The sequence below is a fragment of the Oncorhynchus gorbuscha genome, linkage group LG03, assembly GCF_021184085.1.
Source record: "Oncorhynchus gorbuscha isolate QuinsamMale2020 ecotype Even-year linkage group LG03, OgorEven_v1.0, whole genome shotgun sequence".
NCBI classification, from domain to species: Eukaryota; Metazoa; Chordata; class Actinopteri; order Salmoniformes; family Salmonidae; genus Oncorhynchus; species Oncorhynchus gorbuscha.
In genome coordinates, this window is record NC_060175.1 from 16,240,426 (window position 1) to 16,266,338 (window position 25,913).

Consider the following 25,913-nt stretch of genomic DNA (forward strand, 5'->3'; position numbering starts at 1 on the left):
AATAATACGAATAAGACTAGAGAATTCTTCCATAATCTCTGCTATAGACCCTCGATTATATCCGTTATCACATAACACATTTTACTGGTCAAACGTTATGACAGACAAATCATGCAAACGTTGATTAATAGTCCGGGAAATAGCAGATAACTATCACATGATGATTCATCATCCATTTCGTTACCTGTGGGTGATTTGGCACCAGTCCCCTGCTCTTCGGATGAACCAGATAATCAGAAATGTTTGAACGTGCCATGAAGGGTTTATTGATCCAGTGAAATTCATTCTGAAGCATCATTTTTTTACCAGGCTAGATTTTTCAAAGACGTGTGAAAGCTATGATATCAGATCTCATGTGACATATTTTACTACCATTGTAAACAATACACATGTAAATTATTAAATATCACAAATGTAAATAAAAAAATAAGGTATCACCAACTTTATTATAGTTTATCAGACTTTATATGCAAGCCACAACGGCTGACCTTGTATCAAAGGTGAGCTATTGTTGAGTTATTCACATAAAGTCGTATGTGCAGAGACTGTGTGTATGTAAGCATAATGGACTGGTGGACCCATCTTAGACAAAGATAATTAAAACAGTAGTTGGCACGATGTCAAGGTTACTTAAGGCAAGGCGACAACCAACCAAGTCAAGCACCAGCATAACGGGATTGTGTCCTAGCATAACTCCACTGTGTGTCCTAGCGCAACCCCACTGAAGCTTAGCAGCATTATCCCAGCATTATCCCTGTATAATACTGTATAGGGAAACCTGGCACGAGTAACCTAGGCCTGCCTATATGCTGCTAGAAGGGCAAGTGTGTCTGGTAAAACATTCAGGCTATGTCAGCATTTGATACCTCTACATCGCATGCCAAACTTCACATCATAAACCTTCTTATTTGCATATGATTTGCATAAAACTAGTTCTGTCACATTGACTCTAACTCACTGCAAACTAACTACGATATTCTGTCGTGGAGTCATCTTTTTACTCAATGTAGTCCCCTACAGTGGCACTTACTCAACAGTCACAAGTGAGTGACTCTCTGAAATAAACAGACTGTGTGGGAGATTTCAGTAGCTCGGAAATGAAACTGAAGCGAGAACGAAAGCCACTCTTCAAGCAAATTAAACATATGTGTCGTAACCTAATTCATTTCCTGACCTACAGCAACGTGAATACTGAAACTTATTGAACTGAGGCCTAAATGTGACTATGCTCCATTGTATACACTCAATAACTTTACAAGTTTGATTGAAGACAGCTGCACAAACTGACAATGGGTGTCACTATACATGATGAATGGCCAGGTTAGTGTGTTTGCCTGTAGATTGTGCTGAATATGGTATATTATCCCGTTTCACGAGGTCTGAGCAAGCCTCTAGCACAGGGGCAACCCTTGAGTCCATTTAGCGTGGCGCTGCTCCCATGTCATAAAGTACCTTATGCAATAGAATTAGGGATTGTGTTATGACCTCAAGCTCATTTTTCAAGATAATGACAGTTTGGAAATATGTGGAACAAATTCACTCACAGTACAGATGCAGTGCAGACTGTGACTTCCTATGAGGATTGAACATTACCTATTGAACTACTATGTTTTGAATCGACTCACAGCCTTTCTCTCTGACGTAGGCGCACACACACCCTTCTGAAAAGGTGTGCATGAACACGCATAAAACTAGCATCTGTACAAAATCCCCAACACAGAAACAAACAGTAAAGATGTACACACACACACCAGCTCTTCTTGCCTGCCCCATGCACCAAAACAATCAAATATGTCACACTTTTACATACGCCACACTTTTACAGTAGCTTTTTAGGTCTGACACACAGACAGATTTTCCAAGCATTTACACTAGTGCAAAAATTAACTGGTCATTTTTCTGGACAGAACCAAACATAATTATTTTAAACAAAAGGTTAAAAAAATGAATAAGAAAAAGGTCAGAGAAATAACTTCAGAAATTGTTTTCATGTTGTTCCTTTGTATGAACTCACAGGTGCAGTCTTAACACAGGTACAAAGTTTTAGTAAATCTGACCTTTGACCTACTGTGAATCGCATTTCAAAATGTTTGTCGTTTTCAACAAAAATACACACAGAGATGAGAAACAATCTGTGTAAATTATTAGCTTGTGAAACCAGTGTATACTGAACAATGCAAGAGCCTTTGAGACATTGAGATTTTAAAAAGTAGCATTTCTTCCAACCAAAACCCATCAGATGAGAATCTCTTGACAAAACTGTAGAAAATGTTTTCAACCACAGAGGTCAGCTTGGAGCTCTTTGTTTCTACGGACCTCAGCGGCATGGATTTCCTGTGATGAAACAAAGTGAAAATTAGAGAAGATGTGCTATAAAATACTGCAATAGAAGGTCATTTACATAGTCACCACCATTGTTCTCTATTCTCTTTTTATTATCCATATTTATCCAAACATAAATTTAGTCGCAGGAAGTAGGGGTGTTGAGGGTACTGCAGTAAAAAAATATATATATTTCAAAAATCCACAAAATTAGTGAACTAGGCCTTTATTACTCCTGTATGAGTGGAGAGAAATACTCCTCAGCGCCCTTCTGTCCTTTATTCTTCTATTAACACTGGTTAGAGTTTCAACATCAACTGCCATCAAACATAAGTGAAGAATGGAGGGATCTGATTGTTTCTGCATTCAGCAATGCTAAATTGTTTCCTTGCCAATTTAAGTTACAGACTGGTCATCCATTTACAGACTGACGTTCAGGCTAATAATTTCATACTAATGCATATCCTCCTGTTGCCAGAAAGGCGGCTTGGTCATCACACTCCTCCAGTAAGTAATCACAATGCCCATGTCTACGGCCTTAGTCCTCCTTGTTTTTTCATTACAGTAAGACCCCTAAACAAAAGTTCACCTCCAATCCTGTTTTGGATACTCTACTCTCTACCCACAAAACATATTTTCTAAGTGAGGCCATAGCTTTGATTGACAGTCAGTGGGTGTCTTACCTTTTCCCGGAGCCGCTGCTTCAGCGCATTCAGCTGGGCCTCACGGTTCTCTTTGTTGACCTCCATCTTGTAGTTAAGCTTCTCTTCCGCCATCTTGCTGAAGTTGTTGTTCTCCTCCACAGCCTTGTGGAGCACCTGTCGCTCGTGCTCCCGCTTCTCAGCTAGCTGCTTCAGCACCAGGGCCTCCTGAGACTGCAGAGAGAGACAAGGGAGAGAGATGGTGAGGGAGAGAAGGAGACAATGATAGCGAAGAGGGAGAAAGAGAGAAGGGAGAGAGGAAACCGGATAGATGATGAGAGAGATTTTGAAGAGTGAGAAGAATCGAAGGGTGAGAAGAGATGCTGACCCATTCTCTGTCATGCTCTCCATTTACCTTCCTCCTCTCCTCCGCAGCTTCCAGCCTCTTCTGGAGCTCGTCCGGGGAGAGGTCCTTCTTGGGAGCAGAAAGCAGGGGCTGGGGCCTGTCCGGAGAGAGGTCAGCGGGGGCCTTCAGGATGATCTCGAAGGCCTGGCCGGATGCCCGCTTGTTCAGGGACTTCACCTCCATGTCTGTGGAGAACAGCAGGTATTAGGGCAGTAAGGCTGTGGCGGCCAGGACTCAGAATTATTGGCCTGTTTGTACACCATGCTATGGTACTAACACACAGCAGCTTGAAGAGAGACAGAGAGAGAGACAGAGAGAGAGAGAAACAGAGAGAGAGCGGGACAGATGGACGGGCGGGCGGGCGGGCAGACATAGAAGGGCAGACAGACAGACATAGAAGGGCAGACAGACAGAGAAGGGGAGACAGACAGACAGGCAGACATAGAAAGAGAGACAGACAGACAGACAGACAGACAGACAGACAGACAGACAGACAGACAGACAGACAGACAGACAGACAGACAGACAGACAGACAGACAGACAGACAGACAGACAGACAGACAGACAGACAGACAGACAGACAGACAGACAGACAGACAGACAGACAGACAGACAGACAGACAGACAGACAGACAGACAGAGAAGTAGAGAGATCATATACAGCATTTATATAATCTCTATGGGACACGGACAAACACAGAGCTCTTCACTACTAACCTCCATATTGGTAGAGGCTGTTGGGGTGTGGTTGTGAGTAGAAGCAGGAGCAGATCAGAGACAGCATGGACATCTCTTTGATCTTGTCGGAGTAGGCTGAAAAACAGGGAGACGAGAAAACACATCCACGGTTATCCTTACATTTAAAATGGCATATGTCATTTATTGTGAATGCCACAGTAATTTAGCATTTGCTAAACTGGCTGATATCGTCATATGACTAGATAATGTATGCGTGAACAGTCTAATGGTAAAATGGTGAATCAAGGCTGTACTGTACAGTGCATTCGTAAAATATTCAGATCCCTTGACTTTTTCCACATTTGGTTACGCCTTATTCAAAAATGTATTAACAATTTGTTTCCCCTCATCAATCTGCACACAATACTCCATAATGACAAAGCAAAACCCCAAAAACCCACATTATTTACATAAGTATTCAGACCCTTTGCTATGAGACTCGAAATTGAGCTCAGGTGCATCCTGTTTCCATTGATAATCCTTGAGATGTTTCTAGAACTTGGAGTCCACCTGTGGTAAATTAAATTGATTTGACATGATTTGGAAAGGCACATGCCTACATAAGGTCCCACAGCATGTCAGAGCAAAAACCAAGCCATGAGGTTGAAGGAATTGTCCGTAGAGCTCCGTCACAGGATTGTATCGAGGCACAGACCTGGGGAAGGGTACAAAAAAATGTCTGCAGCATTGAAGGTCCTTAAAAACACAGTGGCCTCCATCATTCTTAAATGGAAGAAGTTTGGAACCATCAAGACTCTTCCTTGAGCTGGCCGCCGGGCCAAACTGAGCAATCGTGGTGAAGGGCCTTGGTCAGGGAGGTGATCAAGAAAACAATGGTCACTCTGACAGAGCTCCAGAGTCCCTCTGTGGAGATGGTAGAACCTTCCAGAAGGAGAAACAAGATTGAACTCTTTGGCCTGAATGCCAAGCATCACGTCTGGAGGAAACCTGGCACCATCCCTACTGTGAAGCATGGTGGTGGCAGCATCATGCTGTGGTGATGTTTTTCAGAGGCAGGGATTGGGAGACTAATCAGGATCGATTGGGAGACTAATCAGGATCGAGTGGGAGAATGGGAGAAACTCCTCAAATACAGCTTGCAGCGTCATACTCAAAAAGACTTGAGGCTGTAATCGCTGCCAAAGGTGCTTCAACCAAGTAATGTGATATTTCCTTTTGTTATTCGTCATAAATAAAAACCTGTTTTGCTCTGTTATTTTGGGGTATTGTGTGTAGATTGATGAGGAATTGTTTTTAAATAAAGTTTAGAATAAGGCTTTAACGTAGCAAAATGTGGGAAAAGTTAATGGGTCTGAATACTTGCTGTATATGCCAGGAGGTATTTCATAAATGTTTTTGTTTTTTTACCCGACTTCCAGTAACGTGAAGTATTCTCAATTATTCATACATATACTTTTATCTCTGGTCTTAACTCCACCCACTGGGACTGTGATGCGTGTATGTGTGTGTGTGTGTGTGTGTGTGTGTGTGTGTGTGTGTGTGTGTGTGTGTGTGTGTGTGTGTGTGTGTGTGCGTGCGTGCGTGCGTGCGTGCGTGCGTGCGTGCGTGCGTGCGTGCGTGCGTGCGTGCGTGCGTGTGTGTGTGCAGGTGGGTTAGGTTCCCTCCACTCTAAATGGATATGGATGAAGCTTGCCAGAAAAAATGTTCAGCCAAGTTACTAAGGAGGCCGTGCAGACAAGTTACTAAGGAGGCCGAGCAGACAAGTTACTAAGGAGGCCGAGCAGACAAGTTACTAAGGAGGCCGTGCAGACAAGTTACTAAGGAGGCCGTGCAGACAAGTTACTAAGGAGGCCGTGCAGACAAGTTACTAAGGAGGCCGTGCAGACAAGTTACTAAGGAGGCCGTGCAGACAAGTTACTAAGGAGGCCGTGCAGACAAGTTACTAAGGAGGCCGAGCAGACAAGTTACTAAGGAGGCCGTTCAGTCAACTTACTAAGGAGGCCGTCAGTCAACTTACTAAGGAGGCCGTCAGTCAACTTACTAAGGAGGCCGTTCAGTCAACTTACTAAGGAGGTTGTTCAGTCAACTTACTAAGGAGGCCGTCAGTCAACTTACTAAGGAGGCCGTCAGTCAACTTACTAAGGAGGCCGTCAGTCAACTTACTAAGGAGGCCATCAGTCAGCTTACTAAGGAGGCTGTGCAGACAAGTTACTAAGGAGGCTGAGCAGACAAGTTACTAAGGAGGCCGAGCAGACAAGTTACTAAGGAGGCCGTCAGTCAACTTACTAAGGAGGCCGTCAGTCAACTTACTAAGGAGGCCATCAGTCAACTTACTAAGGAGGCCGTCAGTCAACTTACTAAGGAGGTTATTCAGTCAACTTACTAAGGAGGCCGTCAGTCAACTTACTAAGGAGGCCGTCAGTCAACTTACTAAGGAGGCCGTCAGTCAACTTACTAAGGAGGCTGTCAGTCAACTTACTAAGGAGGCCGTGCAGTCAAGTTACTAAGGAGGCCGAGCAGACAAGTTACTAAGGAGGCCGAGCAGACAAGTTACTAAGGAGGCTGTCAGTCAACTTACTAAGGAGGCCGTCAGTCAACTTACTAAAGAGGCCATCAGTCAACTTACTAAGGAGGCCGTCAGTCAACTTACTAAGGAGGTTGTTCAGTCAACTTACTAAGGAGGCCGTCAGTCAACTTACTAAGGAGGCCGTCAGTCAACTTACTAAGGAGGCCGTCAGTCAACTTACTAAGGAGGCCGTCAGTCAACTTACTAAGGAGGCCGTCAGTCAACTTACTAAGGAGGCCGTGCAGACAAGTTACTGGGAGCACTGCCACAAAAACAGCCCGAGCTGCCAGTAGCATCTCCACTGAACCCTGTGCCTCGTGTAAATAATATATAATTATAACAAGTGTTTATTCACAACCGCAGAGAATTATATTTTGTGTCACCTCTTGACACCTTTTGCACACACACACACACACACACACACACACACACACACACACACACACACACACACACACACACACACACACACACACACACACACACACACACACACACACACACACACACACACACACACACACACACACACACACACACACACATGGATTTAGTACTGTAGATACAGTATGTGGTAGTGGTGGAGTAGGGGCTGGAGGGCACACAGTGTGTTGTGAAATCTGTGAATGTAATGTTTTTAAAATTGTATAAAACTGCCTTAATGTTGCTGGACCGGAGGAAGGGTAGCTGATGCCGTGGCAACATCTAATGGGGTCCACAATAAATAGAAACATACATCTTGATGTTCAAGTAAACATATTGACTCAGGTTTGGGAATGACGCTAACCATGTTGACATTTGGAGTCAGCGGTTGGTTCTGCTCCATTGTCGTCGAAAGTAAGTGACAATAGAACTGGTTCATGCTGAAAAAATACTTCCAACCAACTCAACAATGAACATAAAGTTGTTCAGGCTTTAGTCAACTCCCTTGTCATTTTCATGCCAAATCATGTTTGGGCAGCGATGAAGGAGTTGACGGAGGCAGAAACAAACTGGCACACAGGCTACAAGTTGAATGACTTTAAAGTAATACTTGTATGCCGCAAACCTCCTCCTCCCTCTCGACTCACTGTGCTTTGGCTCATGTAATAGTTATACAGTGTAGATGAGCAGCAGGGCCCTCACGCAACGCATGTGCCAGGCTTCCCATGTTAGCAAGGATAGCCTCATCACAACTGAACTTGGCTAGGTTCATCAAGTTCATTTGACTTTGTAGCAGCGACTATTAGTATCACAAGCTCTTTCAACAGGGGTTTAAGTTACTTCATAGAAATGACACCCGTATCTGTATAAAATCATAAGAGATCTTCACTGATCTATTACTGACCAGTACAACAAAATAAGGTTAGAGGAGTGTCTAAATGTTCAATATGCCACACACAAAAATATTAGGGTTCCTCAATGGTTCTGGGAAGGGTGATGGTTCTATGTGGAACCATAAGGACTCAAGAACCCTTTGAGCTCTTCAACGGTTCTTTACAGTTCACTAAAGTTCTTTGCTCTTTTAAAATGTATGGTAGCTGAAGGATGGGACTAAAAACAAACAAAATATAACTATTGTAAAATATACTGTGTCCGTAGAATGCATATACAGTAGTATGTATAAGCTGGAAGTAGAAGCCTAAGTGCTGTTGTCCATTAGGTGTGGTGGAGTTAGAGGAAAATAATTAAGGAAAATATACACTACTGTTCAAAAGTTTGGGGTCACTTAGAAATGTCCTTTTTTTTTAGAAGAAAAGCCATTTTTTTTGTCCATTAAAATAACATAAAATTGATTAGAAATACAGTGAAGACATTGTTAATGTTGTAAATGACTATTGTAGCTGGAAATAGCAGATTTTTATGGAATATCTACATAGGTGTACAGAGGCCCATTATCAGCAACCATCACTCTTGTGTTCCAATGGCACGTTGTGTTAGCTAATCCAGGTTTATAATTTTAAAAGGCTAATTGATCGTTAGAAAACCCTTTTGCAATTATGTTTAAACAGCTGAAAACTGTTGTTCTGATTAAAGAGGAATTACAACTGGCTATAATGAATTTCCTCCTCTTCTTCGGAAGAGGAGAGGCGAAACGGATCAGAGGACCAATACGCAGCGTGGTAAGTGTCCATGGTTCTTTTTAATACGTTAAGGTACACATGAACAACTGACTACAAAAAACAAGAAATGTGAAAACTCAAAACAGTCCTATCTGGTGCAAACACAGAGACAGGAACAATCACCCACAAACACACAGTGAAACCCAGGCTACCTAAGTATGATTCTCAATCAGAGACAACTAATGACACCTGCCTCTGATTGCGAACCATACTAGGCCGAAACATAGAAATACCCAAATCATAGAAAAACATAGACTGCCCACCCAACTCACGCCCTGACCATACTAACTAAATACAAAACACAGGAAATAAAGGTCAGAACGTGACACTGGCCTTCTTTAGACTAGTTGAGTATCTGGAGCATCAGCATTTGTGGGTTCGATTACAGGCTCATAATGGCCAGAAACAAGGAACTGAAACTCATCAGTCTATTCTTGTTCTGAAAAATGAAGGCTATTCCATGCGAGAAATTGCCAAGAAACTGAAAATCTCGTACAATGCTGTGTACAGTCGTGGCCAAAAGTTTTGAGAATGACACAAATATTAATTTTCACAAAGTCTGAAGCCTCAGTTTGTATGATGACAATTTGCATATACTCCAGAATGTTATGAAGAGTGATCAGATGAATTGCAATTAATTGCAAAGTCCCTCTTTGCCATGAAAATGAACTGACCCACCCCCCCCCCAAAAAAAAATCCACTGCATTTCAGCCCTGCCACAAAAGGACCAGCTGACATCATATCAGTGATTCTCTCATTAACACAGGTGTGAGTGTTGACGAGGATAAGGCTGGAGATCACTCTGTCATGCTGATTGAGTTCGAATAAAAGACTGGAAGCTTCAAAAAAGAGTTTGGTGCTTGGAATCATTGTTATTCCTCTGTCAAGCATGGTTACCTGCAAGGAAACATGAGCCGTCATCATTGCTTTGCACAAAAAGAGCTTCACAGGCAAGGATATTGCTGCCAGTAAGATTGCACCTAAATCAACCATTTATCAGATCATCAAGAACTTCAAGGAGAGTGGTTCCATTGTTGTGAAGAAGGCGAGAAGTGCCCAAGAAAGTCCAGCAAGCGCCAGGACTGTCTCCTAAAGTTGATTAAGCTGTGGGATCAGGGCACCAGCAGTACAGAGCTTGCTCAGGAATTGCAGCAGGCAGGTGTGAGTGCATCTGCACGGACAGTGAGGCGAAGACTTTGGCCTGGTGTCAAGAAGGAAAGGAAAGAAGCCACTTCTCTCCAGGAAAAACATCAGGGACAGACTGATATTCTGCAAAAGGTACAGGGATTGGACTGCTGAGGACTGGGGTAAAGTAATTTTCTCTGATGAATCCCCTTTCCGATTGTTTGGGGCATCCGGAAAAAAAGCTTGTCCGGAGAAGACAAGGTGAGCGCTACCATCAGTCCTGTGTCATGCCAACAGTAAAGCATCCTGAGACCATTCATGTGTGGAGTTGCTTCTCAGCCAAGGGAGTGGGCTCACTCACAATTCTGCCTAAGAACACAGCCATGAATAAAGAATGGTACCAACACATCCTCCGAGATAAACTTCTCCCAACCATCCAGGAACAGTTTGGTGATGAACAATGCCTTTTCCAGCATGATGGAGCACCTTTCCATAAGGCAAAAGTGATAACTAAGTGGCTCGGGGGAACAAAACATCAATATTTTGGGTCCATCCTCAGACCTTTAATCCCATTGAGAACTTATCAATCTTCAAGAGGCGGGTGAACAAACAAAATGTTATGCAGGTGAATGAGGACCCAAAAGCGACTTGGTGAAAACAGAGTCTTTAATCCAGTAAAGTAAAATACAATCAAAAAACACAACTTCCACTCGTAATGACGAGAACCGACTGGAGACTCGATCTTGAACAGCAGGTAGCCTCGGGAAGGCACTTGAACCTAGCAGACTCAGACACCTGCTCACCACGCAGCATCTGAGGGAAACACGACACGACTGGGCGATACACAAACACAGCACGGTGACCAATACATACAAGGATCCGACAGGACAGGAACGGAACACAAAGGAAGAAATAGGGACTCTAATCAGGGGAAAGGATCGGGAACAGGTGTGGGAAGACTAAATGATTGATTAGGGGAATAGGAACAGCTGGGAGCAGGAACGGAACGATAGAGAGAAGAGAGAGCGAGAGAGTGAGAGAGGGAGGGGGAGAGAGAGGGATAGAAAGAGGGAACGAACCTAATAAGACCAGCAGGGGGAAACGAACAGAAGGGAAAGCATAATGACAAGACAATATATGACAAAACATGACAGTACCCCCCCACTCACCGAGCGCCTCCTGGCCCTCTCGAGGAGGAACACTGGCGGCAACGGAGGAAATCATAGATCAAACGGTCCAGCACGTCCCGAGAAAGAACCCAACTCCTCTCCTCAGGACCGTAACGAAAAAAACGATAAAAAGGGAAACTAGGGTACTACTCTAAAAAAAAAATGAGACACGGGTAGAGAACTGAAAACTTTAGAGCAAACAGGACCAAACAGGCCAGGAGAGTAACAACTAGGGACAGACTGAGACACAGCAAGGGCAGGAACAAGAACAGGAGAGATGCGATGGCAGGGAACAGACCGAGACCCAGCAAGACCAGGAGCAGAAGCAGAAAAATACGCACAAGGGTGGACCCCATCGTCAGTATCGGAGCGCTGGGACAGAATGGCTCCCACGCCCACCCCCGACGCGTCAACCTCAACAATAAACTGTTTAGTGACGTCAGGTGCAACAAGGATAGGAGCGGAAGCAAAACGCTTCTTAAAGAGATCAGAACAACAATCATACGACCGGTGAGGAGGAAGGGAGTTGGTTCTGGACCGACTGAAGACCGTGCGCAGACCATGATATTCCTCCGGCACTCCTGTCAAATCACCAGGTTCCTCCTGAGAAGAGGGGACAGAACAAACAGGAGAAATAGCAGACATTAAACACTTCACATGACAAGAAACGCTCCAGGAAAGGACAGAACCACTAGACCAATCAAAAGAAGGATTATGACACACTAGCCAGGGATGACCCAAAACAACAGGTGTAAAAGGTGAACAAAAAATCAAAAAAGAAATGGTCTCACTATGGTTACCAGATACAGTGAGGGTTAAAGGTAGTGTTTCATATAATATACTGGGGAGAGGACTACCATCCAAGGCAAACATGACCGTGGGCTCCCTAACTGTCTGAGAGGAATGTCATGTTCCCGCGCCCAGGCTTCGTCCATAAAACAGCCCTCTGCCCCAGAGTCTATTAATGCACTGCAGGATGCTGCCGATCCGGTCCAGCGTAGATGGACCGGTAAAGTAGTACATGTACTTGACGGAGAGGACCGTCTAGTAGCGCTTATCAGTCGCCCTCCGCTTACTGATGAGCTCTGGCCTTTAACTGGACATGACATGACAAAATGACCAGCGGAACCGCAATAGAGACAGAGGCGGTTGGTAATTCTCCGTTCCCTCTCCTTAGCCGAGATGCGAATACCCCCCAGCTGCATGGGCTCAACACCTGAGTCAGTGGGGAAAGACGGTAGTGTCGGAGAGAGGGGAGACACAGTTAACGCGAGCTCTCTTCTATGAGCTCGGTGACGAAGATCTACTCGTCGTTCAATGCGAATAGCGAGTTCAATCAAAGAATCCACGCTGGATGGAACCTCCCGAGAGAGAATCTCATCCTTAACCTTAGCGTGGAGTCCCTCCAGAAAACGAGCGAGCAACGCCTGCTCGTTCCAGTTACTGGAGGCAGCAAGAGTGCGAAACTCTATTGAGTAATCCGTTATGGATCGATTACCTTGACATAGGGAAGACAGGGACCAGGAAGCTTCTTTCCCAAAAACTGAGCGATCAAAAACCCTTATCATCTCCTCTTTAAAGTTCAGATAATTGTTAGTACACTCAGCGCTTGCCTCCCAGATAGCTGTGCCCCACTGCCGAGCCCGACCAGTAAGGAGTGATATGACGTAGGCAATCCGAGCTCTCTCTCTTGAGTATGTGTTGGGTTGGAGAGAGAACACGATATCACACTGGGTGAGAAAGGAGCGGCACTCAGTGGGCTGCCCAGAATAACAAGGTGGGTTATTAACCCTAGGTTCCGGAGGCTCGGAAGAACCGGAAGTAGCTGGTGACACGAGACGAAGACTCTGATACTGTCTTGAGAGGTCGGAGACCTGAGCGTGGGTCTCAACGGCATGCCGAGCAGCAGACAATTCCTGCTCGTGTCTGCCGAGCATCGCTCCCTGGAACTCGAGAGTAGAGTAGAGAGAATCCATAGTCGCTGGGTCCATTCTTGGTCGGATCCTTCTGTTATGCAGGTGAATGAGGACCCAAAAGCGACTTGGCGAAAACAGAGTCTTTAATCCAGTAAAGTAAAATACAATCAAAAAACACAACTTCCACTCGTAATGACGAGAACCGACTGGAGACTCGATCTTGAACAGCAGGTAGCCTCGGGAAGGCACTTGAACCTAGCAGACTCAGACACCTGCTCACCACGCAGCATCTGAGGGAAACACGACACGACTGGGCGATACACAAACACAGCACGGTGACCAATACATACAAGGATCCGACAGGACAGGAACGGAACACAAAGGAAGAAATAGGGACTCTAATCAGGGGAAAGGATCGGGAACAGGTGTGGGAAGACTAAATGATTGATTAGGGGAATAGGAACAGCTGGGAGCAGGAACGGAACGATAGAGAGAAGAGAGAGCGAGAGAGTGAGAGAGGGAGGGGGAGAGAGAGGGATAGAAAGAGGGAACGAACCTAATAAGACCAGCAGGGGGAAACGAACAGAAGGGAAAGCATAATGACAAGACAATATATGACAAAACATGACACAAAACCCACATATTGATTGATTGATTGATTGACAAACTCCAAGCATTGATTATGCAAGAATGGGCTGCCATCAGTCAGGATGTGGCACAGAAGTTAATTGACAGCATGTCAGGGCTGATTGCAAAGGTCTTGAAAAAGAAGGGTCAACACTGCAAATATTGACTCTTTGTATCAACTTCATGTAATTGTCAATAAAAACCTTTGACACTTATGAAATGCTTGTAATTATACTTCAGTATTCCATAGTAATATCTGAAAAAAATATCTAATGACACATTCTCAAAGCTTTTGGCCACGACTGTACTACTCCTCTCACAGAACAATGCAACTTGTGAATTAACACAATAATAACACCAATGGAATTTTAACAATATAAAATGGCTGACTAGAATAAAAAAAGTAACTGTATGATTCTTCAAAAGGATCCACAAAGAACCTATCAGATTGAAAAAGGTCTGTTATATAACCTGGGGTGGCAGGGTAGCCTAGTGGTTAGAGTGTAGAGGAGGCAGGTACCTAGTGGTTAGAGTGTAGAGGAGGCAGGTAGCCTAGTGGTTAGAGTGTAGAGGAGGCAGGTAGCCTAGTGGTTAGAGTGTAGAGGAGGCAGGTAGCCTAGTGGTTAGAGTGTAGAGGAGGCAGGTAGCCTAGTGGTTAGAGTGTAGAGGAGGCAGGTAGCCTAGTGGTTAGAGTGTAGAGGAGGCAGGTAGCCTAGTGGTTAGAGTGTAGAGGAGGCAGGTAGCCTAGTGGTTAGAGTGTAGAGGAGGCAGGTAGCCTAGTGGTTAGAGTGTAGAGGAGGCAGGTAGCCTAGTGGTTAGAGTGTAGAGGAGGCAGGTAGCCTAGTGGTTAGAGTGTAGAGGAGGCAGGTAGCCTAGTGGTTAGAGTGTATAGGAGGCAGGTACCTAGTGGTTAGAGTGTAGAGGAGGCAGGTAGCCTAGTGGTTAGAGTGTAGAGGAGGCAGGTAGCCTAGTGGTTAGAGTGTAGAGGAGGCAGGTAGCCTAGTGGTTAGAGTGCAGAGGAGGCAGGTAGCCTAGTGGTTAGAGTGTAGAGGAGGCAGGTAGCCTAGTGGTTAGAGTGTAGAGGAGGCAGGTAGCCTAGTGGTTAGAGTGTAGAGGAGGCAGGTAGCCTAGTGGTTAGAGTGTAGAGGAGGCAGGTAGCCTAGTGGTTAGAGTGTAGAGGAGGCAGGTAGCCTAGTGGTTAGAGCGTTGGACTAGTAACCAAAAGGTTGCAAGGCTGAATCTGTCGTTCTGCCCCTGAACAAGGCAGTTAACCCAGTGTTCCTAGGCCGTGATTGAAAATAAAAAATGTGTTCTTAACTGACTTGCCTAGTTAAGTAAAGATATTTTTAAAAACATTCTCTATAAAGGTTCTATAAAGAACCCCAAAAAGTGTTCTATATAGCCCCAATCAGGGTTGTAACCATAGTAGAACCCCTTTTTGGTGCTTTATATAATCTTATTTAATGGTTCATTATAGAACCTTAGGAAAGTTTTACATTTTTTTGTAGCACCATACAGGTTCCATTTAGAACCTTATGAGCATGGTTCTTTTTAGAGCTTTTTAAAAAGGGTTCTATATAGCACCAAAAAAAGGTTAAACAATATTTGTAAGCCAAAGAACCCCTATCTGGTACTGTTTAGAACCATTATTTTTGTGTATACAACACAGTGTTAGATCTGGACATACTGGTAGGCCCACAACTGACACAAACGTTAGCTTTTCTCTGACATGAGTCATGATGCTGTATGAATATAAATCACCCCAGTAGAGTATGAACAGCACATCTTATCTGAATGTACAACAAACACTATGCTAATGAAACCAGCTTCTAGCGTTTATATCACCTTTATAGAGGTCCTTGTTATGCATGTGTATTACTCATTTCCTCTCCCCAAATATCCCTTTATCCAGATGAATCATTTCTAAACAATATCTAAACAATCTAAAATAGCGCAAAGATCCAGTCATTGTGTTGGTATGTAGCCTACCTTGGGAGGGGGAAGCCACAGAGATTTCCTCATATCAAAATAATGTTGTGAAAATATGCAGAGTGCACCCTCATTATTTGACTTTTTTGTTGTTGTTAGGTGTTGGACACAGTCAGGCAGCAGTCATAGAGAAATGTTAGGATGACACAATGAACCTTATAATCAAATCCAGGCAGGTGTTATCTAGCAGGAGTCCAAAGGAATAGTCTTCCTGCTTTAAGAAACCGTATACTTAGATGAATGTACTTTTTTATCATTGAATGCATGTTCGTAAATTCTCACAGACACCCCAGGTAATTGAATAGAGGCGGGTGTAATCAGACAATGGCACACACAGGCACCGTTTCCCGGGCGACACAGTATGTGGGTCAGTGGGTTCGTGCTGTGCCGAGTTGAAAGCATTGTCACTGCGGTAGATGTCTGATGGGCGTGGGCGGCAGCAAGGCACTCTGGAAATCGCAGTCTTAGCTAGGCAGAGTGCAAACCCAACCCAACCCTCCCTTTCTCTCCACTCACTGCAGCAGTACTACTCAAATCAGCAGCTCAGAGACGGAGGGTGTGTGTGTGTGCTTTCGAGTGAGTGAAAGAGCTAGAGCTAGAGAGAGAGAGAGAGAGAGAGTGAGAGCGAGAGAGAGCGCTAGATAGAGAGAGAGTGGAGGGGTAGCTTGTGTGTCTGTGAGTTCAGTGCTCCTAAAAATTTCTACAATCACAGTGTGCTGCCAAGATGGCATCTCTGGCTGCAAGGCAGGGAACAGGTTTTGTCTGTCAGCTAGAGGAGGCCATGTCTGAAGCAGCAGGTATAGACAGAACACCCTGAGGCTGTGGTCTACCTCTAGTACTGTGCCCCAACAATAACAACTGGCTATCGGGCTATTCAAGGGCCTCTTTTCACTGACAAATCAGTTTCTTCATTCTGATTCGTCATTCATTATTCAAATCATACCACATACAAGTCAAATCAAATGTTATTTGTCACATGCGCCGAATACAACAGGTATCACCTTACAGTGAAATGCAAGAAAAAAATAACAATAGGGAGGCTTTATACAGGGGGTGCCAGTACAGAGTCAATGTGGAGGCTTTATACAGGGGGTGCCGGTACAGAGTCAATGTGGAGGCTTTATACAGTTGGTGCCAGTACAGAGTCAATGTGGAGGCTTTATACAGGGGGTGCCGGTACAGAGTCAATGTGGAGGCTTTATACAGGGGGTGCCGGTACAGAGTCAATGTGGAGGCTTTATACAGGGGGTGCTGGTACAGAGTCAATGTGGAGGCTTTATACAGGGGGTGCCGGTACAGAGTCAATGTGGAGGCTTTATACAGGGGGTGCCGGTACAGAGTCAATGTGGAGGCTTTATACAGGGGGTGCCGGTACAGAGTCAATGTGGAGGCTTTATACAGGGGTGCCGGTACAGAGTCAATGTGGAGGCTTTATACAGGGGGTGCCGGTACAGAGTCAATGTGGAGGCTTTATACAGGGGGTGCCGGTACAGAGTCAATGTGGAGGCTTTATACAGGGGGTGCTGGTACAGAGTCAATGTGGAGGCTTTATACAGGGGGTGCCGGTACAGAGTCAATGTGGAGGCTTTATACAGGGGGTGCCGGTACAGAGTCAATGTGGAGGCTTTATACAGGGGGTGCTGGTACAGAGTTAATGTGGAGGCTTTTTACAGGGGGTGCCGGTACAGAGTCAATGTGGAGGCTTTATACAGGGGGTGCCGGTACAGAGTCAATGTGGAGGCTTTATACAGGGGGTGCCGGTACAGAGTCAATGTGGAGGCTTTATACAGGGGGTGCCGGTACAGAGTCAATGTGCTGGGCCACCGGTTAGTTGAGGTAATTGAGGTAATATGTACATGTAGGTAAAGTTAAAGTGACTCTGCATAGATAATAAACAGAGAATAGCAGTAGTGTGTCAAGTATTGTCATTAAATGGTTCATTTAATCCCAAGTACTACTTGAATTAAACACTATATATATATATATATATATATATATATATATATATATATATATATATATATATATATATATATATATATATATATATATATATATATATGTGTAAATGCAGATTCAACTTGATTTCACTTGTTGCATACACATATTATGTTCAATATGAGATTGGTATAATTCTGTCCCAAAAGGACCTTGGACAACAATCGTTCAACTCAAGGTGGGATCAACCCTAGACACAACATTCAATCATCATCAATACATACATAAAGCTATTTAGATATACAAATAAAATCACATTTTATCTGTCACATACACATGGTTAACAGATGTTAATGCGAGTGTAGCGAAATGCTTGTACTTCTAGTTCCGACCATGCAGTAATATCTAACAAGTAATTTCACAACAACTACCTTATACACACAAGTGTAAAGGAATGAATAAGAATATGGACGTAAAAATATATGAATGAGTGATGGCCGAACAGCATAGGCAAGATGCATTAGATGGTATAGAGTACAGTATATACATATGAGATGAGTAATGTAGGGTATGTAAACGTTATATAAAGTGTCATTGTTTGAAGTGGCTAGTGATACATGTATTACATCAAGATGGCAAGATGCATTACAGCTAATGGCCTAGTGATGTATAACAGTGGAGCAGATTGCTAGTTTTATGTTCCTTGCTTACATCACGGATAAAGGGCATCCTCACAGGCACCATCATCAATTATTGACACGCTCGGCTGAGTACGATGCACATTAGACCCACTAAGGAAAATATGTGTTTATGTTTGCTTGTGCGTGTGTGTGTGTGTTAGGGTTCATTTTAGGGTTAGAAGCTAGGGTTAGGAGCTAGGATTAATTTTAGGGTCAGGAGCTAGGGTTAGGTTTAGGGTCAGGAGCTAGGGTTAGGAGCTAGGATTCATTTTAAGGTCAGGAGCTAGGGTTAGGAGCTAGGATTAATTTTAGGGTCAGGAGCTAGGGTTAGGTTTAGGGTCAGGAGCTAGGGTTAGGAGCTAGGATTAATTTTAGGTTCAGGAGATAGGGTTAGGTTTAGGGTCAGGAGCTAGGGTTAGGAGCTAGGATTCATTTTAAGGTCAGGAGCTAGGGTTAGGAGCTAGGATTCATTTTAAGGTCAGGAGCTAGGGTTAGGAGCTAGGATTCATTTTAAGGTCAGGAGCTAGGGTTAGGAGCTAGGATTCATTTTAGGGTTAGGGTGTTCTTGCATGTGTGTGTGCATATGTGTGGAGAGGGGGTAGTATGCACAAAAATTCTAGAATTGTACCCTAGAATACCAGAGGGCAGCTTCTGACAGGACCAAATGTTCAGTACCTCCACAGAGATGGATCATGGTTTTATCTTCTGTCACGATCGTCGTAAGAAGCGGACCAAATCGCAGCGTGGTGTGAATGCATTATTTTAATGGATGACGAAAACACAAAGTAAACTGAACAAAACAATAAATGTACAACGACCGTGAAGCTATATACCAAATGTGCTGACACAAGCAACTAACATAGACAATCACCCACAACGACAAAACAGGCTACCTAAATATGGTTCCCAATCAGAGACAATGACTAACACTTGCCTCTGATTGAGAACCATATCAGGCCAAACACAGAAACAGACAAACTAGACATACAACATAGAATGCCCACTCAGATCACACCCTGACCAAACAAAACATATACACATACAAAGCAAACTATGGTCAGGGCGTGACATCTTCATACATCAGTCCCTGTGGTCAGCTATCTATGAAACGGCCTGGAGAAACAGCATGGCTCTATGGCTGGAAAAATGACCCCTCTCTAGACAGACAAATCCCTAAGGTAATAGCCTTGGACTGATACAGCCATATTATTACCTCTGAGCTGTATATTGTATATAAGCTGTATATTGTTACCTCTGTGAGCTCTATTAAAACAGAACTAAGCTGTATAGTGTTACCTCTGTGAGGTCTATTAAAACAGAACTAAGCTGTCTATTGTTACCTCTGTGAGCTCTATTAAAACAGAACTAAGCTGTATAGTGTTACCTCTGTGAGGTCTATTAAAACAGAACTATGCTGTATATTGTTACCTCTGTGAGCTCTATTAAAACAGAACTAAGCTGTATAGTGTTACCTCTGTGAGCTCTATTAAAACAGAACTAAGGTGTCTATTGTTACCTCTGTGAGCTCTATTAAAACAGAACTAAGCTGTATAGTGTTACCTCTGTGAGGTCTATTAAAACAGAACTAAGCTGTATATTGTTACCTCTGTGAGCTCTATTAAAACAGCACTAAGCTGTCTATTGTTACCTTTGTGAGCTCTATTAAAACAGAACTATGCTGTATATTGTTACCTCTGTGAGCTCTATTAAAACAGAACTAAGCTGTATATTGTTACCTCACAAAAAGTGAGGGGCAGCAGGGTAGCCTAATGGTTAGAGCGTTGGACTGTTGTAACCGGAAGGTTGCAAGTTCAAGGTACAAATCTGTCGTTCTGCCCCTGAACAGGCAGTTAACCCACTGTTCCTAGGCCGTCATTGAAAATAAGAATTTGTTCTTAACTGACTTGCCTAGGTAAATAAAGGTAAAATCAATTTTAAAAAAGAGAGAGAGAGAGACTAAACAGACTACACCTGTCTCTCTCTCTCTCAAAATGATGAGCTGAGAAGCCTATGGATCTATGACATACTGTATATTGTTATGTACCTAATGTGAAAAAGGAGGACTTGAAAACTAAACCTCTTTGGAAAAAACTGAACGCCTAACGAGACACCTACTGTGTGAGCTGTAAGTCATTATTCCCCCAAAATACTTCAAAATGGCCGCCTTGTATACCAGGTCATTTTCAGGGTGCTGACTAGGTTGACCAGAATTTACTTTTTAGGAGGTTAAGAGAACGTACGCAGCAGGATAGGAGAATTAACGCAGCAGGTTAGGAGACTGGGGTTAAGGTTAGGAAAAGGGTTAGTGTGTTACACGGAGTGGAACAGGGAAACCCAAGAACAGACTCCGATGAGGAGACTGGGATGAAGTAACCATGGTATTTATTGAAACACGGGGGAAGATGGAGTGCAGGCCAGGGGAAGCTCAGGTGGGTTGCAGGAAACCAAGTGCGGAGGCTGGAGCGGGAGGCGTTGGGACAGGGTAAGCAGGTCCGGAGAGGAATCCAAGGATGCAGTGGAGTGGGGGGTCCAGGACAGAGTAGCAGGATGAGGAGATGTGGGCAGAATTGTAGCGTAGTGGACAACCATGTCAGGCAAGAAAAACAGGCACAACAGGATAACAGGATCTAAATAGTAACAAACGGCTAGAAACATAAACTGACTGAGCAGAGATTACGATCTGGCAGTGTGGAAGTGGCAGGACTAAGTATTTGTAGAGGAACAGGTTGCAACTGGTGGGGATCTGCTCTGACTCCAGCACACCTGTCTCCGACCACACAATCACACACACACAGACAGAGGGGGGGGGGGAGTACTGGGGGAGTGGTGGCAGGTCAAGGAGACACAGGATGAACAGTAGAGGGCATGGCAGGAGCAGATGTAACATAGGGTTTGTATTTGAACACTGCCCTAACCCACCTGGACAAGAGGAATACCTATGTGAGAATGCTGTTCATCGACTACAGCTCGGCATTCAACACCATAGTACCCTCCAAGCTCGTCATCAAGCTCGAGACCCTGGGTCTCGACCCCGCCCTGTGCAACTGGGTACTGGACTTCCTGACGGGCCGCCCCCAGGTGGTGAGGGTAGGCAACAACATCTCCTCCCCGCTGATCCTCAACACGGGGGCCCCACAAGGGTGCGTTCTGAGCCCTCTCCTGTACTCCCTGTTCACCCACGACTGCGTGGCCACGCACGCCTCCAACTCAATCATCAAGTTTGCGGACGACACAACAGTGGTAGGCTTGATTACCAACAACGACGAGACGGCCTACAGGGAGGAGGTGAGGGCCCTTGGAGTGTGGTGTCAGGAAAATAACCTCACACTCAACGTCAACAAAACTAAGGAGATGATTGTGGACTTCAGGAAACAGCAGAGGGAACACCCCCTATCCACATCGATGGAACAGTAGTGGAGAGGGTAGCTAGTTTTAAGTTCCTCGGCATACACATCACAGACAAACTGAATTGGTCCACTCACACTGACAGCGTCGTGAAGAAGGCGCAGCAGCGCCTATTCAACCTCAGGAGGCTGAAGAAATTCGGCTTGTCACCAAAAGCACTCACAAACTTCTACAGATGCACAATCGAGAGCATCCTGGCGGGCTGTATCACCGCCTGGTACGGCAACTGCTCCGCCCTCAACCGTAAGGCTCTCCAGAGGGTAGTGAGGACTGCACAACGCATCACCGGGGGCAAACTACCTGCCCTCCAGGACACCTACACCACCCGTTGTTACAGGAAGGCCATAAAGATCATCAAGGACATCAACCACCCGAACCACTGCCTGTTCACCCCGCTATCATCCAGAAGGCGAGGTCAGTACAGGTGCATCAAAGCTGGGACCGAGAGACTGAAAAACAGCTTTTATCTCAAGGCCATCAGACTGTTAAATAGCCACCACTAACATTGAGTGGCTGCTGCCAACACACTGTCATTGACACTGACCCAACTCCAGCCATTTTAATAATGGGAATTGATGGGAAATGATGTAAATATATCACTAGCCACTTTAAACAATGCTACCTTATATAATGTTACTTACCCTACATTATTCATCTCATATGCATATGTATATACTGTACTCTACAACATCGACTGCATCCTTATGTAACACATGTATCACTAGCCACTTTAACTATGCCACTTTGTTTACTTTGTCTACACACTCATCTCATATGTATATACTGTACTCGATACCATCTACTGTATGCTGCTCTGTACCATCACTCATTCATATATCCTTATGTACATGTTCCTTATCCCCTTACACTGTGTATAAGACAGTAGTTTTGGAATTGTTAGTTAGATTACTTGTTGGTTATCACGGCATTGTCGGAACTAGAAGCACAAGCATTTCGCTACACTCGCATTAACATCTGCTAACCATGTGTATGTGACAAATAAAATATGATTTGATTTGATTTGAATTTATTATGGATCTCCATTAGTTCCTGCCAAGGCAGTAACTGCTCTTCCTGGGGTCCAGTGAAATTAAGGCAGTCATACAATTTTAATTGCATTAGCTAAACTGCTCTCCTAACCTGCCACGAAAAGTCCCTTCCGGCCGTTGCTGCACTCTATCTAATCACAACCCATTTTCAGGTTGAAAATATAACTGACATATTTCAAGACCTGTTTAGGAGATTAAGGAAATGTTTTAGTGATTCATTTTCAGAATGTCGACTCTTGTCTTGCTCGACAATCTGGGCATAAATTAGACACAAATTCACATGCATCTCTTTTCTCCTATAGTCTTTCCTTTTGACTCCCTACTGTGTGATAGAGGTGTGTTTAACCAGTAGCATATAACAATCTGTGTGTTTGAGAACAGGTTCAAACCACAAAAAGAGTATCACTAGAATGATCAGCTAGGCTATGAGCAAATGCATAATTCACTGGGTTTCTGCAAATAAATGTTTTAGCGATTCCCTGAGGTTTTGGGGATTTACGTTGATCAAACACTTCAATTTCAAAAACGGATACTATGAACGTCCTATTAACAAGATTTAAAATGTATATTTACCATGGTTTTAGCTAAAAGATCACTAATGTGAACATACAGTACACTAGCCTCGTACAACCACCCTGAAGCTTTGAGAGCACAGCGGTTAGGATGACACCATACTCCCACAAAATACATTATTGACTGACAGGATATTGTTATGTAAACGGTTACTTGAGACATTCTTTTGACACTGTAACAACAGTAATGACAAGAAAGGTTGATAATCCACATTGCCATAAGATGTTTACTACTTTTTCCCGTGCTGTATATATACTTCATCCGTAATACCTGTGCAGAGAACTGTTATTCTTTGAGGAAAAAGTGGTGAAATTAGTATTGTTGGTAATCTGCCTGACTTTTAGCTGGATGTATGGGGAATGATGCTTCCAGATCCTATAGCTGTTGTCAATGAGGTGCCAATTCTCTTTTAGCCTCAATCAAGCGTGGAGCTATTATACTGTAGGTCAATGTTCAGACAGAGATGAGAATAATCTGCGTGAACAGATGAATGGAAGGACAAGACCTAAAGAAGCTGCACAGAACATGGAACACTGAGTTAGTGCTGGTTAATATCCCTCGTGTTAATGCAGTGGCCCATGGGGGTTGCAATAGGCCATCAATAAAGATATCCCTCTAGTGGTGTGGGGGCTGTGCTTTGGCAAAGTGGGTGGGGTTATATCCTTCCTGTTTGGCCCTGTCCTGGGGTGTCCTCAGATGGGGCCACAGTGTCTCCTGACCCCTCCTGTCTCAGCCTCCAGTATTTATGCTGCAGTAGTTTATGTGTTGGGGGGCTAGGGTCAGTTTGTTATATCTGGAGTACTTCTCCTGTCCTATTCGGTGTCCTGTGTGAATTTAAGTGTGCTCTCTCTAATTCTCTCTTTCTCTCTTTCTTTCTCTCTCTCGGAGGACCTGAGCCCTAGGACCATGCCTCAGGACTACCTGACATGATGACTCCTTGCTGTCCCCAGTCCACCTGGCCGGGCTGCTGCTCCAGTTTCAAATGTTCTGCCTTATTATTATTGGACCATGCTGGTCATTTATGAACATTTGAACATCTTGGCCATGTTCTGTTATAATCTCCACCCGGCACAGCCAGAAGAGGACTGGCCACCCCACATAGCCTGGTTCCTCTCTAGGTTTCTTCCTAGGTTTTGGCCTTTCTTGGGAGTTTTTCCTAGCCACCGTGCTTCTACACCTGCATTGCTTGCTGTTTGGGGTTTTAGGTTGGGTTTCTGTACAGCACTGAGATATCAGCTGATGTACGAAGGGCTATATAAATAAATTTGATTTGATTTGATCAATAGTTAAGGAACATTTTTGTATTTTAAATATAAGGTTGCAAATTACAATTCATAATAACAGAAATGTTGGATTTAACTTTTCGGGCTGAAAATGTATATTGACATCCAACAGAACTGACATCCTATGTACATGTCTAATTGGATGGGGTAATCATGTCAGAGATCACTGCAAATTACCCACATGCCAACTTAAACCATTAGGCCTTTCAAAGACAATTCATTCACTATCATATTCAACACACTTTAAAATGCCCCCCCCCACACACACACACACACACACACACACACACACACACACACACACACACACACACATAGGCACAAAAGTGAAATGTCATGATCATGAACGCCATCAGAAGAGGGATTAGAAAATAAAGGTCAGTATCAAACTATATCAGATCAGATGAATTCAATATAATATTTTGTATCCGATACTGTACCATAGTTTTGTCAGAGGTTTATATCCTGGTGATTCCTATATAATGAACTGTATAGGACTTAGAATTTGAACTGTATAATCTGCTGCGTGCAAAATGCAATGTGAGATTCCTTTTTTACTGCTTCAGATCTGCGTCATCAAGCCGGCAGTTTACCAGCAGGCACACCTTGGCTGGGTCACAAATGGCCCCTCAATTCCCCCTGGGGCCCTAGTCAAAGGTAGTGCATTACATAAGGAATAAGGTACCAATTGAGACACAGCCCTTGGTATGACTGGAGGTAAATCCCTATGATCTCTAATCACAAATGGAAACCATCTGATCCCCTGAAATAATCCACACAAAGTCATTTTAGAGAAACATACTCAGTTTCAACATACGACCTTTAGAAGCACTCAAATGAAAAAAATGCGAAACCTAGATCTCATCCATTCATGAATGGTGGAATTTGATGTGGCCAGACATTAGATCAAACAAAACATGCTCTGAAGATCTATTTTACATGTAAAATGAAGAACCTGTTTGAGCAATACATGTCAAAATACCCATCAGCGCATCTCCAATAACATCTAGATATTCCATCTAAAACATACAACAGAAGGATTTTATCTGATAAATACATATCCCCTTTTATAAACGATAGGTTGTAACATATGCCTTACCTGATACAGTGCTGGACATGGTTGCTGGAGATGGAGGCGGGAGCAGGATGTTGCCTGATGGAGGAGAAGAGAGAATGTGAGCGAGGAGGAGGAGAAGGAGAGACAGAGGGCTGAGTGTATATATCTGCCCACGAGTGGCGCAGTGCACAAGCTTTTCTGCGTGGCTGCATTAACATTGGGCAGCCGGTTCAGCACCAGGGGCTGCTGCCACCTGCTGGGGGGGGGCACATACAGTAAATATTTTGTCTTGCCCATTCCCCCACTGAATGGCACACATACACAATCCATGTCTCCTTCGCTTCATCTACAGTGATTTAAGTGGA

At 44.0% G+C, this 25,913-nt stretch overlaps 1 protein-coding gene across 1 annotated transcript; it reads right to left on the reverse strand.

Moving 5' to 3' along the window:
- Window positions 1–240: 240 nt before the first annotated feature.
- LOC124018666 (stathmin-3-like) lies at window positions 241–25,719 on the reverse strand. The gene is made up of 5 exons (XM_046334006.1): window positions 25,591–25,719; window positions 4,088–4,183; window positions 3,379–3,554; window positions 3,006–3,197; window positions 241–2,334 (listed from the first exon to the last, which is right to left on the reverse strand). Exons 1-5 carry the CDS (start codon window positions 25,607–25,609, stop codon window positions 2,275–2,277), a joined length of 543 nt encoding a protein of 180 aa, XP_046189962.1. The 5' UTR covers window positions 25,610–25,719; the 3' UTR covers window positions 241–2,274.
- Window positions 25,720–25,913: the final 194 nt, after the last annotated feature.